This window comes from Pteropus alecto, unplaced genomic scaffold (genome assembly GCF_000325575.1).
Source record: "Pteropus alecto unplaced genomic scaffold, ASM32557v1 scaffold113, whole genome shotgun sequence".
Classification (NCBI taxonomy): domain Eukaryota; kingdom Metazoa; phylum Chordata; class Mammalia; order Chiroptera; family Pteropodidae; genus Pteropus; species Pteropus alecto.
Window position 1 is genome coordinate 7,619,862 of NW_006433949.1, and position 13,360 is coordinate 7,633,221.

Genomic DNA, 13,360 nt, shown 5'->3' on the forward strand with positions numbered 1-13,360 from the left:
TGGAAGAGAACAAGGAGTGGGGTGGTACATGGCCAAGGTTGATGGTTGGCTAGGCCTTTCACCCTGCTCTGCCTCAGATCCCCAGGTGGGCAGGTTGGCATTGAGGGGGCTCCAGGGCTCCACCCTCAGCCACCTGCAAGGCTTGAGGCAGAGTGTAATCTTTGCTTTTCCTTGGGCCCTCCAGTTTCCCCACCATCACATGTACATGGATGTCCTTGAAGAGTGGGAGAAATGACAAATGTGGTCATGAGGTTCAGAGGACAGGGGCCCACTTGTCTTTCAGTGGCAGCCCTACCACATCCACTTTGCTTGACCTTGTGAAGCAGCCGCTGGCTCTCCCACTGTCCTTGGGCTCTGTTGCATCCAGGTGATCAAGCTATCCCTGCTGGGAGCATTCCTTCTCTGGAGACCCTTGCAAAGGCCCATCCTATGCAGACACTGCAGGGGTGTCGCCAGCACGGGTGCCTGTGCCTGGCCATTCCAGCTCCAGCAGGTGTGCAGCACTCTAGCCACACCTCTCAGTAGCACACACGTAACAGGTGGACTGGGTCCCATCTCCACCCCTTCTAGTGCCACAACCCTGGCCAGTTCCTCCCTTAAGGGTGGTTGTGAGGAAGAACGTATATGGAGTAGCATGCTTGGCTTGGTGCTGGCTTGTGGGGTGGAGTTGTATGTAGAGAAGGAGGCACAGCACCGGGCCTCTTCTCAGCTGTCTCTGTATCTTCACCTCATCTGTTAGTGTGGAAGTGTCCCCACTCTACAGAAGGGATGCGGGATCCCTGAGTGCGTATGTAGGTCTTGCTAAGCCGAACACTGCTTGGTGAACTGGGCATGCAGCTGCACTTACTGAAGATGGGCCCAGACCCTCAGCACTCAGCTAGTACCATCTTCAATTGCTGGCAGGTCCTTCCCTGACCAGGGCAGGGCTGAGGGTCAGGACTGCTTTGCTCCCCGGTAGTGTGGCTGGGGTCCCATAGCATCTGGCTCCTAGCCCAGGTAGGGATTAGGGTTCTCGGTTGCCAGGCTGTAGGGTGAGATAGGCCTTGCCATCTTGGCTAGGGGGGTCCTGTGAGCATGTCTTAGGACATGACAACTGCCTGGGGTTTTGTACTCAGGCTCCTGCCTTTCATCTAGGAGTGGAATTTGCTGGGACAAAGGTCCAGCTGGGCTTCACTGGAAGCCCCTGACAACGAAGATTCTAGGCCCAGGCCCAGCTGGCCTTGGAAACAAGTAGGCTCCATTAACAAGGTGTTTGCTTGGTCTATGGGACAGGAGACAGCCCTGTGCCTCCATAGCTGGTAGGGTGGAATGAACCCTCCATAGCTGGTGGGGTGGAATGAGGACGGCTCTCATTGCTAGCCCACATTGCTACAGGGCCAGATGTTGCTCCACAAGATTTTGCTATAAAATTAAGGTCAATTCTATGGCAAATATTTTTATCCATGAAAGTGACAGTCCCTGTGCTGTTGATCATCCAGGAATAAACCAAAATGCAGACTCAACAAGGAAAGCTGGACAGGTTGTCTGATGCCCATTTTACAGAAGAGACAAGTTAGCTGTGGGGTCGGATAAGGCTCCTACAGTCCTCAGCTAAAAAAGGCAGGGACAGTACTTCCAGAGGTCTCAGCCTCAGCCAGTGCAGGACTCTACCAAGGTGAAAACTTCTCAAGGCTTTGGGGCCACAGAAATGGCAGAGGACCCAGTCCTGGCTCTCCTTTGCACGTGACTCCATAGGTCCTTGGCCACTTCTGTTAGTTGCTCAGCTGGAAAATGGGGCAAAGTTCCACTGGTTGGTTGCTGGTGAAGGATGGGAGGGGCTGAGTGAGGCATCAGCCTGAGGGCACTGCAGACAGGAGTCCCTGCAGACCAGTCTTGGTACAACTAGGGACAGCCTGGCACCTGTCCCTGACATCAAGATCTGGCCAACCCCCTCACTGACTGGCAGGGAACAGAGGCCCAGCATGAGTGGAATTTGCCCAAGGCTCCATTGAGGCAGTGAAGGGACTGGGATGAGAACCCCTGCGCCTGTCATCTGTGAGCTCACAGCTCTGCTAGGAAACTGTGGGCAGGTTCTTGACCCTCTCTAGGCTTTCCATCCAACCACCTACGACTGGTATGAGAGGGCAGTCCAGGCTTGATGGGAATAGAGCTGTACCCTGGGCCAGCCCCACTTCTAGGGCAGAAGGTGGACACAGGGTGGCCCAGGCTTGGTAGCCCTAGGTCAAGGCCAGCAGCACCTGCCCAGCATGGAAGGGTATGGCCAGGTGAGGCAGGGGAAGCCAGTGCTGTGGACGAAGAGGCTACAGGTCATTCTGTTTATTTGGGTAGGCCTTGGGCACAGGCCTAGCCTCTAAGGCAGGTTTCTCTGCTGCAAGTAGGGGTTAGGGGTGGGATGGAGGCTTGCCAGAGGCCAGGGAAACAGGCGCCTGGCCCTAGGTAGGGTCACTGCTGCAGGGGTCCTGGCTGCTCCTCAGGGAGGGGCAGGTAATTCGGATCCTCTTCTGGGGCATCCAGTAGCAGCTTCCTGTGGAGAGGGGCCCATGCTGAGCTGAGGCCAGCACAGGTCCCCCAGGGGGTTGGGAGCCACATGAAGGAAGTAGGGGCAGGGTTGTCATCTTTAGCACTCACAGGAAGCTGGGAGTCAGCAGCAGTCTCTTGCCTCCAGGCTGGTTGGGAAAGACATCCTCCAGGAAGTAGTAGATGTGGCCCACAGCAATCCCTGTAGGAGAGCTGCGAACTGCTAAGGCCACCCTCCCTCCACCATCCAGAGCCCAGGGCCACCACATTCTAATTTGGGTCTCAATGCACAGCCTTGGAGGCCCAGCCAGGCCCAGAGCAACCTCAGGCCTCAGAGCATGAGTGGCCAGTGTCCTACATAGACTGCCAGCCCATGGCAGGGCTGATGTTGGCCCAGAAAGACACTCTTACAGGACCTAGAAGAGGGCAGGACCTGGGGAGGGAAATGGGAGCCATGGCTGGAACACTGACCCACCTATCCCCACCCTGGTCAGGTCCCACACAAGCATCAACAAGTGAGCCATGACAATGTGAAGCCTGTAACCTGGCTGGCTTGTTCAATGGGCTGTAAGACTAGAGATGCTGGAAGGGCAGGCAGAGGAGGTGAAGAGGTCCAGTGTAGGTGGGAGGGAGGGCTCTGGTGGAGCAGCCAGCCTGGGGTGGCTCTCCCACAGGCCTTCGTGTACCAGACAGCCTGCTTGGGGTGGTCTGGGTAGACAGGCAGGCTCACCCAGCAGGTCCACGAGGATGGAGTTGCCCAGCAGCAGTGAGAAGCCCATGAGTGCCCAGGGCAGGAATGGTGCCTGGAAGGTGAGGAGGCCGAAGAAGTTGACTCTCACTTGAGGGCTGCGGCGGCTCCATACATACACCAGCATGGCTACAAGGGCCTGGCCCAGGAAAAACAGGCTGCCCAGGAACCCCAGCAGCTGGGCCAGAGTCAAGGTGCTTGGAGGCCCTTCCCTGGTACAGGCCTCAGCCCCTGCTCAGGTCCCCTCTGACTTGCTAAACCTCTGCAATCCTGTCACTGGTTTCAGTTCCCTCATCACCCCTATGTGTCCTTCCCCCATCAAGATGTCTCTTCCCAATCTAAGGTCCCACATGAAGAATCTGCCTTGTCTCTACCTCACCCCAGCCTCCCACTACTGTCTGTTCTTGCCCCAGTTTCTCCTGCTATTGGCAGTAGGGCTCAGCCCCGAGGCACCCAACATGGCTCTCCTATGCATCACCCTGTGGTAGTTTCTGTACAGCCCTGAAGATCTAGTCCTGACATCTGGAGCTGAGCACACGCTACACGCTCAATACATCCTAAGCTGGAGTGAACGACTGTCCCCTCCCTGGCCTGGGTGTTCATTTGGGGCCCAGGGCTAACAGGGTGGACCCAGAAGGCGCTGCGGCCTGAGCTTCCATAGCCGGGGAAGGATACGGTCATGAGGATGCCCCCGAAAAGAAACATGAAGACGAAGTCGGCCGTTCGGCCGCGGAAGGAGCCCTCTTCCAGCATGCGGCAGTAGCGGAACCTGCGGCGTCAGTATAGGAAGTGCCACCTGGCGGGGTATCAGTTTCCCCGCTCCCGGCCGCCTCAGCCCCGCGGGCCGGCCCCCTCCCCGCCTGGGTCTGCGCGGCGCAGGATACACAAATAGCATGTTGAAGAAGAAGCTGAATCCCAGGGGCCCGAAGAAGAGGAAGTTGGTGACGAGCCTCCAGACCTGCGAGGGGCGGGCAGTCAGGCAGGCGCTGGGTAAACGGGGCCAGGCCGTCAGGTGCAAGGGGGGGCGGCCTCACCTGAAACTTCCGGAACACGAGGTGCGGGTTGAAGTAGAGCTGGAAGGGGCTGAGGAGCTCCAGCTGCTGCGGAACCAGGGACGCGTCAGGGTCTAGCCCCGGGATTTATCAGTAACCATGGCGACACCCCCACCCTCCCAGTCAGCTCACCACGGCGGCGGTGGTGAGGATGCAGGCTGCGGTGTATGCCCGCGTTACCGTCGGCACCTGCAGGAACTCGGCTGCCAGCCCCTCCCACGCCATTGAACCGTCTCAGGCACGCGTGGCCAGAACGCCTGCACGCTCTTTAACCCGATTCCAAACCCCGCCTTCCCGCCAATCCGCGATGGAGACGTAGTGCGCGCAGGCTCAGGGGCGGGGTCTTGGGTCAGGTAACCAATAGGAGGAAGAAGCGGGAAGCAGGGGCGGGGCGGTGACGTGGGCGGGTCGAGACCTAGGGCCAATGAGCAGGTCCATGGCTAAGCACGTGGCGGTTGTTGTGATGGCTGTGGCGGCGCGGGAGAATGTGCAGCCAATGAGAAACTGGCCGCTTCGAGACGAGCGACGAGAGGACCAATAGCGAGGACCCACGAGGCCACTCCGGGGGCTGGGCTAAAATTGTTAGTGGAGAAAAGACCGGATCCAAGCACAGCGAGACAGAAAGGGGCGGGGACATGGAGGGGGGGCGGGACCCGAGAGTGGCGGTGAGGTTCTGTGGGTCCACGTAGTGGCCGGCGGCCTGTCCTCCACCCCTCAGAGCCAGAGACGGTGCCACTTTACCTACAGCAAAGGAGGCTTTCAGCAGCATGTCCAAATACCCCCGCACGTCCAGGGACCCGCTGGAACATGTCAGTTCTTGTTGGGAGTCTTCTTGACGGCTCGCCAGAGGAAGGGCCGGGCTGAGGACTTGCAAACCTCGTGGGACGCCAGGGTACCGAGGCGGACCAGAGCAAGAGAATGGGCTGAAGAGGGCCTCATTATTTTGGTGAGAAATTCCATTAATTCATTCTAATGAAGAAAGTCAATCGTTTATTGAGCACCAGCTGTGTGCTGGGCACTGTTCTGGATGCTGTATACACAGGAGCCAAAAAAAGACACTATCTCTCATGATGTAACCTAGAAGATGTATAGTACATATGCCTATGCTAATATGAAAGCTAGTGTTCACAGGACAGTGCACTGACAGAAATAACAGCTAAGTGGGGCGTGGAAGGTCAGATAGTGGGCTCCATGCTAGGATGGGGTGATCTAGGAAGCCTCTATGAAAAGGTAATCCTTGATTGTCACTTTAAAAATATCCCTGTGGCTGCTGTGAGGACAGTAGACTGCCAGAGGAATCAGTGAGCAGAGGGAGGCTGCAAGAGACATTGGTGGCTTGGGTAGAGTGGATTCTGGAGGTCAAGGAAAGGTGGGATGTGAGTTTGCTGACAGACTCGACAGAGCTGTGACAGAGGCGTCAAGGGCAACTTCGAGGCCTGAACCACAGGGTGGATGGAAGTTTAATAGCCTTTTCCGAGATGGAGAACGCTTGGGGAAAAGGCGGTCTGATGGGGAATCCTCTTCTGGCCTCATTGAGCTTGGGGGATCTGTGTGACATCTGCCTGGAAAAATCCAAGTGTGGTGTTGGTTGGGAGAAGTCAGGCAAGTGATCTAAATGTAGATGTCAATTATTAGTAGATCAATGGTATTTGTAGCCTTGGGCCTTTGTGAAATGTCCAAGAGTCAAGGCTAGACTGAGAAAAGAAGAAGCCAGGCCCGGGCAGCTTGACCTTCATTGGTCAGAGTGAGAAGGCAGACCCAGCCAGGGACACTGAGAGAGACTAGGGGGAGTGGGTGGGCAGGAGCCAACCAGAAAATGGCTTCAGGAGCAAGGCAGTGAGAAGCCCTGGGAGATGAGGCCTGGGAAGGGACTGTGGGGTGCAGCCATGCCGAGATTCCTGGTGGCCAGTGTAATAGTGGGCATGAGGTAGAGGAAGGTGCCCAGAAGGATGTGCCCTTACCAATGTAGCCTTGCGTGTACGTATGGATGATGAGGGATGCTCAGGACAGGGCCCCAAGGTCCTCCAGGAGACTGGAATGGAGGAGAACCTCCAAGAAATAGGTGGATCCCAAGAGAATGAGAGACTCACACGGGTGCTAAGAGAGGTCCTCTGGGGAGAGGCCCAAGGGACCCCAACTCCAGAGGGGAGTGGAAGGGAGAGAGGCTGGGAGCACTGAAGGGGGTTGTGCATTGGGTTCAGGAGTGAGGAGGTCTGGTACAGCAAGAGTTGGACCAAGGTGCTGAGAAGTTGGGCAGTGGGAGCAGGCTAAGGGAGCCCCCCTCAGCTAGTCTCCTTTTTTCAGTGAAGTAGGCCAAGGTCATGTTCAAGCTAGAGTAGATGCCATCCAGGTGGAGGCTTGGCAGAAGGCAGGGATCCAGGGCCTCAGACGCCAGGGCGGGCGCCTGACTGTCACGAAGGAGCCAGCTAGGGAGGTTGGGTTTCTTGTCTCCTGGGGAAAGGGTGGTATTCCTTCCTCCAGGCACTTAGCAGGTGCTGGCAAGCCTTCCACTCAGGGTCAAGCCGGGGCTAATAGGAGGGGCTGTCATTGTCAACAGGGGCAGTGACTTGACTGATGATAAGGCAGGCGCCTGGTTTGGGGGTGGAGAAGCACATTCCTGGGAGGCTGGGCGCAGCCAGCTGGGCCAGACATCCAGGGGAGCAATGGTGGGTTCTACTGCAGATTCTCCTTTCTCAGAGCCTGGGGGATTCTCAGATTGAGAAAACGAGGCCTATAGGAGGCAGAATAAGACCTAGGGTCCAGTCCGGGCTTTTCCTGTTCAGTCTCAGGCCCAGGAGAAGCCATGATGGAGACACTGGGTTCACTTCTCCTCTGATCCTCGAGTTCTGTTAGACATTTATGGAGAGAAGCTCTGAGCACTACACATTCCCAGGGGCCTAAAGACATAGGCAGGCTGTGTGCTAGAAGCTAACATCTATTTAGCTCTCTGCCCAAAGCCCTGATGGCTAGGTGCTCCTCTCCTGTGCTGAGGGCTATAGCAGAAGGCAGGCCTGCGTTCCTTTGTCAAAGTGACAATGGGCCTTGCTCCCAATCCACCTCTCTGGCCTTCTGACCCTGTCTGCTGCTGTAGAACAAGGAGCTCTGGGATCCCCATGTCCGGAGACACCCAGAGTACCCCCAAATACCCTGTCCAGGCTCTCCCAGTGCCTATAGGCCAGACAGCATCCCCCTGAGTGCCCATGAAGCCTGCCTTCCTCTTCACTGGCCTCACACTAGGAGAGACCCTTACCAGCCTGTGACAGTCCTGAAAACTGGGGTCACCCCTGCCCACGTCGAATCCGATGCTCTCACAGAACTCTCCAGTTCTTTCCCTCCACTCCAACACACCTTGTGACTGCCACCACCTCTTATTCAGGCCTCAGCTTCTCGCCTCTGGAACTGCCCTGGATCTTGTTCATTCATTTTCTTCCCTACCAGCCTAGATGTTCTGTTAAAAGAGGAGAGGAAGGGAGGGTGCCCCCTACTCCAGGAAGCCCTCCCTGAAGGGACCAGAGCTCACCTGTTTTCTGTTAGGGCCCCATGCACTTAATTTTTTGTTTTTTACAAGTTTATTTGAGCCGAACTGATGACATATGCTGGGGAGTGAGATCTCAAATGCTCCCCCATGCACTTAATTTTAAAATGTACTTTATTCCAAAGGAAACATGTGCCTGTGATAACAAACCGGAAGAATCAGAAACAAGGTGAATGTTTTTGTGTGAATGTTGGAACAGCTACATTTTGACAGTACATGATGGTCTCTTCCTGGCCTTGAGCATCCTCGGTTGGGGGTCTTTCCTCAGGGGCTATAAGCCCAATGCTTACCTGCTTCCAGCACATGGACCACCTCCCCAAACCATGGTGGGCAGGCCTCTACTGCAGCTCTAGTGAGCTCCTCCCAGAGCAGCTGTGTCCCCACTAGCCCTTCCTGTCTGGGTCATGGGATATTTTTAGCACTGAATCCGGAACCCACTCTATGGCAGCTGCTCATGGCCAGAGTGCAAGAATAACAACCATCCAGGTGGGCTGTGTCAGGCCTGGACAGCAGAGGGAGGGACCTGGGCCAGGCCTTCTGAGCCTGGTAGCGGAATCTGGACTTGCAAGGACTTAATGGGTCACTGGGTGGGATGGGCAGGGAGAAGGCTATGCAAGACAGAGACGGAGTAGGCGTTAGCCAGACCTGACAAGAGAATAATCTGTGCAAAGGCCCTGAGTTGGCAGGAGCAAGGAGAAGGAGCTGCGTGAAAAGTGAGGCTGGAGAGGGCTAGGGCCAGGCCAATCTAGGCCACGTGGGATGTGGTTTCTGTCCCAAGGGCAGTGGGGAGCCACAGGAGAGTCTTCAGCATGGTGGTGAGGTTAGGATCAGATGGTGGCTCTTTGGAAGAAGTGGACAAGAGTATAAGCAGTGGTCAGAGTGGAGAAGGGTAGAAGCGGCCTGCAGTGGCAGGCACGTGACAGAGAGGGAGTGAATGGGTCAAGGAGGTGGAAGCCATAGACCCTAGTGTGCACTTGGCTGAGGGCTGAGATGGGAGAGGGCCAGATGTGAGAGGGAGACCACCCATTGGTTTGGGACAGGCTGAGTTTGGGGTGCAATGGGGATATGGCCACCTCAGAGAAGCCCTCCCTGGCCACCCCAGCCTAGTCTTCCCAGCTCCTTGTTCTCTGTGGCTTTTGTCACACCCACAGAAGCTCTTCAGCGTATTCTTTCTATCCCTGGTGTCTGCTACAGTGCTGGGCACGGGCAGGCCTCAGACCTGGACTCCATTACTGGACCTGCAGCTTAGGCTGGTGGTGGGACCTGGCCACTCCCCGCCGCACTCCTCCCCACCAGGGTCCTTGTCTGAACAATCCACCTGTAGAGTTTCCTCCAGCTCAAAGGCTGTATCCTGGTCTATGGTGGGTACATCTGAGATTTCTGGGCAGGGACCCCAGCCATGTGACAGTCATGCTGGCCTCCCCCTCCAAAGCCAGTCCCTGCTGTTAACCAGTGATTGCCTGTGAGCAAGAACGGGCTGCGGAAGGACTCTCTCCCCTAGGCCTATGTCCTTGCCTCCCTCCTCCTGATCCAGAGCTCTCACATACCTGTGGCCAGCAACATCCACTGAAGTCTGAAGGGCATGGTGGGAAGATGACGGGTTCTCTGTTCCCCAGGAGTTCTTTCTCTGACCAGGAAGACTCGGATACTAACATTAAGCCAGGCAGGGAGCTTGACTGGTGAGTGGTCCAAGGACAAAGAACCACGGGCCCTCTGAGAGGCTGCCAGGCAAGAGGGCTCTTGACAAAGACGGTGATGGAATGGAAAGAGGAGAGGGCACGTTAGACAGGGAGAATGGCTTGCGCAAAAGTGCAGAGGCTAAAATGAACTTGAACTCATGTCTCATGGGTAAGGAAGGGCCACTGTGGAGTGGAGCTGCTCAGAGCCTCGGTTGGAGCCAGTCCCTACAGTGATAACAGCTGCTCAGTGACCTCTCACCAGACTCTGCACCACAAATTTTACTAACCTCATTTGAGCCTCTTCACCACCTTACAGAGTAGGTTACTATCACAACTGAGGAAACAGGCTCAGAGAGGTTAAGTAACATACTTGAGGACACACTGCTAAAGAGGTACCAAGACACCAGTGTGCCAGTCCTGGCTTTGCCACTGTGAGGGGTGATAGAAGGGGCCGGTGGGGAGGTAGGAAGCTGCCTTCATCTTATCGTTGCGGCACAGAGGGGATTCACCACAGGGAGTGAGGAGCATCACCCACCTGAGCCCATGGAGAGTGTCACCAACCAATCAGTACCACGCAGCCTCAGACCTTTCTCCAGCCGCGGTTGGGAGGAAAAGCTTCTCTGCCGTCTCTGGACTCCTGGAGTGTCTCTGACATGAGACTCTCCTTCCCTGATGCTCCCCTGTTGAGCAGCTTGGGCATGTGGCTCCCTGACTGGGACTCAGTTTCACTGTCTCTTACCCTCAGTGGCTGAACGAGATGGTTCCTTCTTGCCGGTCCAGCTTGAGCCTGTGCCTGGCTCTCACGGCCCTCAGCAACTGCCCCTAATTCATACTTCCTGTTGTGGCCACTGCTGGAATGTCAAAACCACTTTGGCCTGTCCCCAGAGCCCCAGAGTGTCTGGCGGGCCTCCCTCTTCCCCACCACAGCTATTTTTGGGCTCAGCACTGTGGGCCGTGTTTTGGGAGAAGCAGATTATTGCTTGGCAGACTCAACCAAATGGCAGGGCCAGGATGAGAGTTTATGGAGACTGTAGAACTTCGAGACACGGCGAAAGACTGTGAGTCTGTGCTGCCTGTCTGCACACCTAGGAGGCTGCATAATGGGGTCTGGGCTGTGTGGCCCTGAGGTACATGTGTGGAACCCGAGGCCATACAACCCTGCAGTCTTCCTACTCATCACCTGCTGGCCAGATCATCAGGCAGTTCTGGTCTGTGGCCTGGCAGGGGCCTGGAGTGACAGGGGCCACCTCTCTGGGATCCCCTGCTCAGGACTGGTGATTCAGAGTTCTGGGCAGATGTATGGAGAGGCTCAGGAAGGCCCAGGGTTCACTCATCTCTCACCTGGCACACACCACTGACATCCTCACCAAGCAGCCCAGGCTCTGCTCACTTACATCTGGGGTGGGTGCTCCCCATGCTAGGTATTTGTGCAGCCACTGGGATAGAAAGCTCATACCTGTGGGCAAGGACAAGAACCCAGGCATCCTTGTCTTCCCCTGGTGATACAACCAGAATTCCTGCCTCCACGTTTTGCTCAAGATGTTTTCCCAGCCCTCACATGCCCTGCAATTTCATGAGGTACTGAGGACCTCTTTAAGAAAACAAATGCAATGCAATATTGTAGATGCAAGACTAGGTGCGAAAGTGAATATTAGCTTAGAATGAGAATGCAAACAAAACAAACGACAAGTTCATAAAAGCGGACAAATATTACCCCAAATCATAAAATCCAGAAAAAATTCCCTCCCTGATCAGAAGCCTGTGGCTGGACTTCCACTGTGCCCAGGTCAGGCAGGGGCTGGCAAAAGAACCAGCGTGCATTAACCAGGCCCTTGTGTGTCCCCCTCTGCACGGCTGAGGAAATTGAGGCTGGGGTGTGGGGAAGGATGGGGCAAAGCGTGAAGGTGGACCCAGAAGGGATCCATTGCCTGTTCAGCTCCATCCCAAAGCTGCACCAAGCGGCCCAGCCACAGGGGACTGGCTGCCTTGGTGTCCTCCCTCTCCTCTAACACGGCCCTGCTGGGAGGGGCCTCCCCTTACGTGGAATGCATGCATCAGCGCTTCAAACTCTGGCTTAACCGCCACCCCCTACACTCACCTCCCACCCTTCCCCTCCAGATGTGGGCGCAGCTGTATTTTTGGAACAGTTAACCACGAGGACATTCTTTCTAATTAAGAAGGTTTCAAGTCTCCTATCCGCAATCAGCCCCATTGTTCAGTCCTCAGATATCAAAGGGTAGTCAGGAGGAGCCGCCTCAGCTGGTTCTAGATTGGGTATTTTTTCTTCCTTTTGAATCATCAAGTTGGAAATATGACCCAAAACTGGAGTGAATGCCAGCTCTGAGATTGGGGGGCAAAGCAGGATTTTGGGTGAAGCCTGCAGGAATTGCCCCAGGGCCTTGCCCTCTGCACCCTGTCCAGGCTGGGAATGTCCAGCCAGGCTGTATAGCTCCCCATGTTCACCCACCCAAAGGTATTGTCTGTCTGAGGCGCTGTCTGAGCCAGCGCCTGCCTTCAGGTTTCCCAGTACAGGGAGGGTCAGCAAGCAAACACGGGTGCCCAAGGGCATAGCACCTGGTGGTGAGCAGGTCGGCTGTTATGATGTCCCTATTTTCTAGGTGATCAAATGGAGGCTTGGAGAGAGGACATAACTGATAGAACTGCAGGAGCCCCTTTGGCGTTGGCTCTAGCCTGCTGTACTTGATGGTGTCTCACTGCCCTCCCTGGCAGCCTCGTGCCCAAGGTCAGCAGGCCTCCTGATCTCCCCCCAGATGCCCTTCAGGAGGATCCTGGTGTTGGGCAGAGATGCCAGTCCAAATAGGAGGAATCAGGCTGCAAGGAGAAAGAAACTTTGAACAGCCTTGAACCACATGGAGCAACAGGCTGCTCTCACTCTGTAGCACTTCCTCCAAACTGCAGCTGACAGATGAAGAAACTGAGGCTCAGAGAGGCAGAGAGGCGAGCCCAGAGCAGCTCAGCCTACTGGTGGTCAGGTGCTAGGTACCCCAATTTGCCATAGGGGCCCACCCACCAGTCACCCCAGTGATGGACAGGCCTGCTGCTGAGCTGAGCCTGGAGGAAAAGCCAGGGGCCTTGGGGTCCAGCTTTAGCCGTGGCTCCAGGGTGAAGGCATCTGCCCAGACCCCTGTTCCACTCCTCATGGAGCAGAAGAGGAGGTTCAGTATGGCAGAGGCATGGTATCTCTAGACGCCAGGCCTCCCAGCTCCTGTCCAAAGCTCCCCACCCCGGTTCCCCACCTCCACCTGGCGCTTAACTGGTTGGCTGCACAGAACAGAGGAAGTGAAATCACCCAGGGGTGGATGGAGCAGGGGCCCCTTGGGCTAGGAGACACGGTTCAGGACTCGGGTGCCGAGGGGCTGTAGGGGTAGCCCTCCCATGAGCCTGGGGCAGCAATGGCTCAGGCCTCTTTGTTCTCCTGCCACACTGAGCCCTCTGGAGGCAGCAGCGCTCAGCTGCACAGAATCCTTCAGAGTCCGGGCTTTGTCGTCCCCTCATGGCTGGAGCGGGTCATGACAGTGTCAGGCAAATGCCGGGAAACCTGCTAGGACCTTGCTAGGGGCCTGGGGAGGGCTGAACGGGACACTGAAGGGTCTGGAGGCCGAATCCCCGGGATGCCCTTCATGCCGGCCCGGGTCCTCAGGCTCGAGTAACGGCAGAGGTATTTTCTGGAATGGGCCCGGGTCGAGGAGGCAGCCCCGCCGCTTTTGCGGAGGTAAGGGAGAAGGTCCTGCCTGCCCGGGGGTTCGTTGGTGGAGCGGACACGGTGGGCGTCAGCGCCAGCTGCTTTGCTGTATTATTTTTTAGTGTG

General features: G+C 56.2%; 1 protein-coding gene across 1 annotated transcript; it reads right to left on the reverse strand.

Moving 5' to 3' along the window:
• Window positions 1-112: 112 nt before the first annotated feature.
• On the reverse strand, window positions 113-4,929 carry DERL3 (derlin 3). The gene is made up of 6 exons (XM_025044494.1): window positions 4,450-4,929; window positions 4,300-4,365; window positions 4,150-4,223; window positions 3,941-4,034; window positions 3,248-3,443; window positions 113-2,719 (listed from the first exon to the last, which is right to left on the reverse strand). The coding sequence occupies exons 1-6, from the start codon at window positions 4,540-4,542 to the stop codon at window positions 2,625-2,627; spliced, it is 618 nt and encodes a 205-aa protein (XP_024900262.1). The 5' UTR covers window positions 4,543-4,929; the 3' UTR covers window positions 113-2,624.
• Between the last annotated feature and the right edge of the window lie 8,431 nt (window positions 4,930-13,360).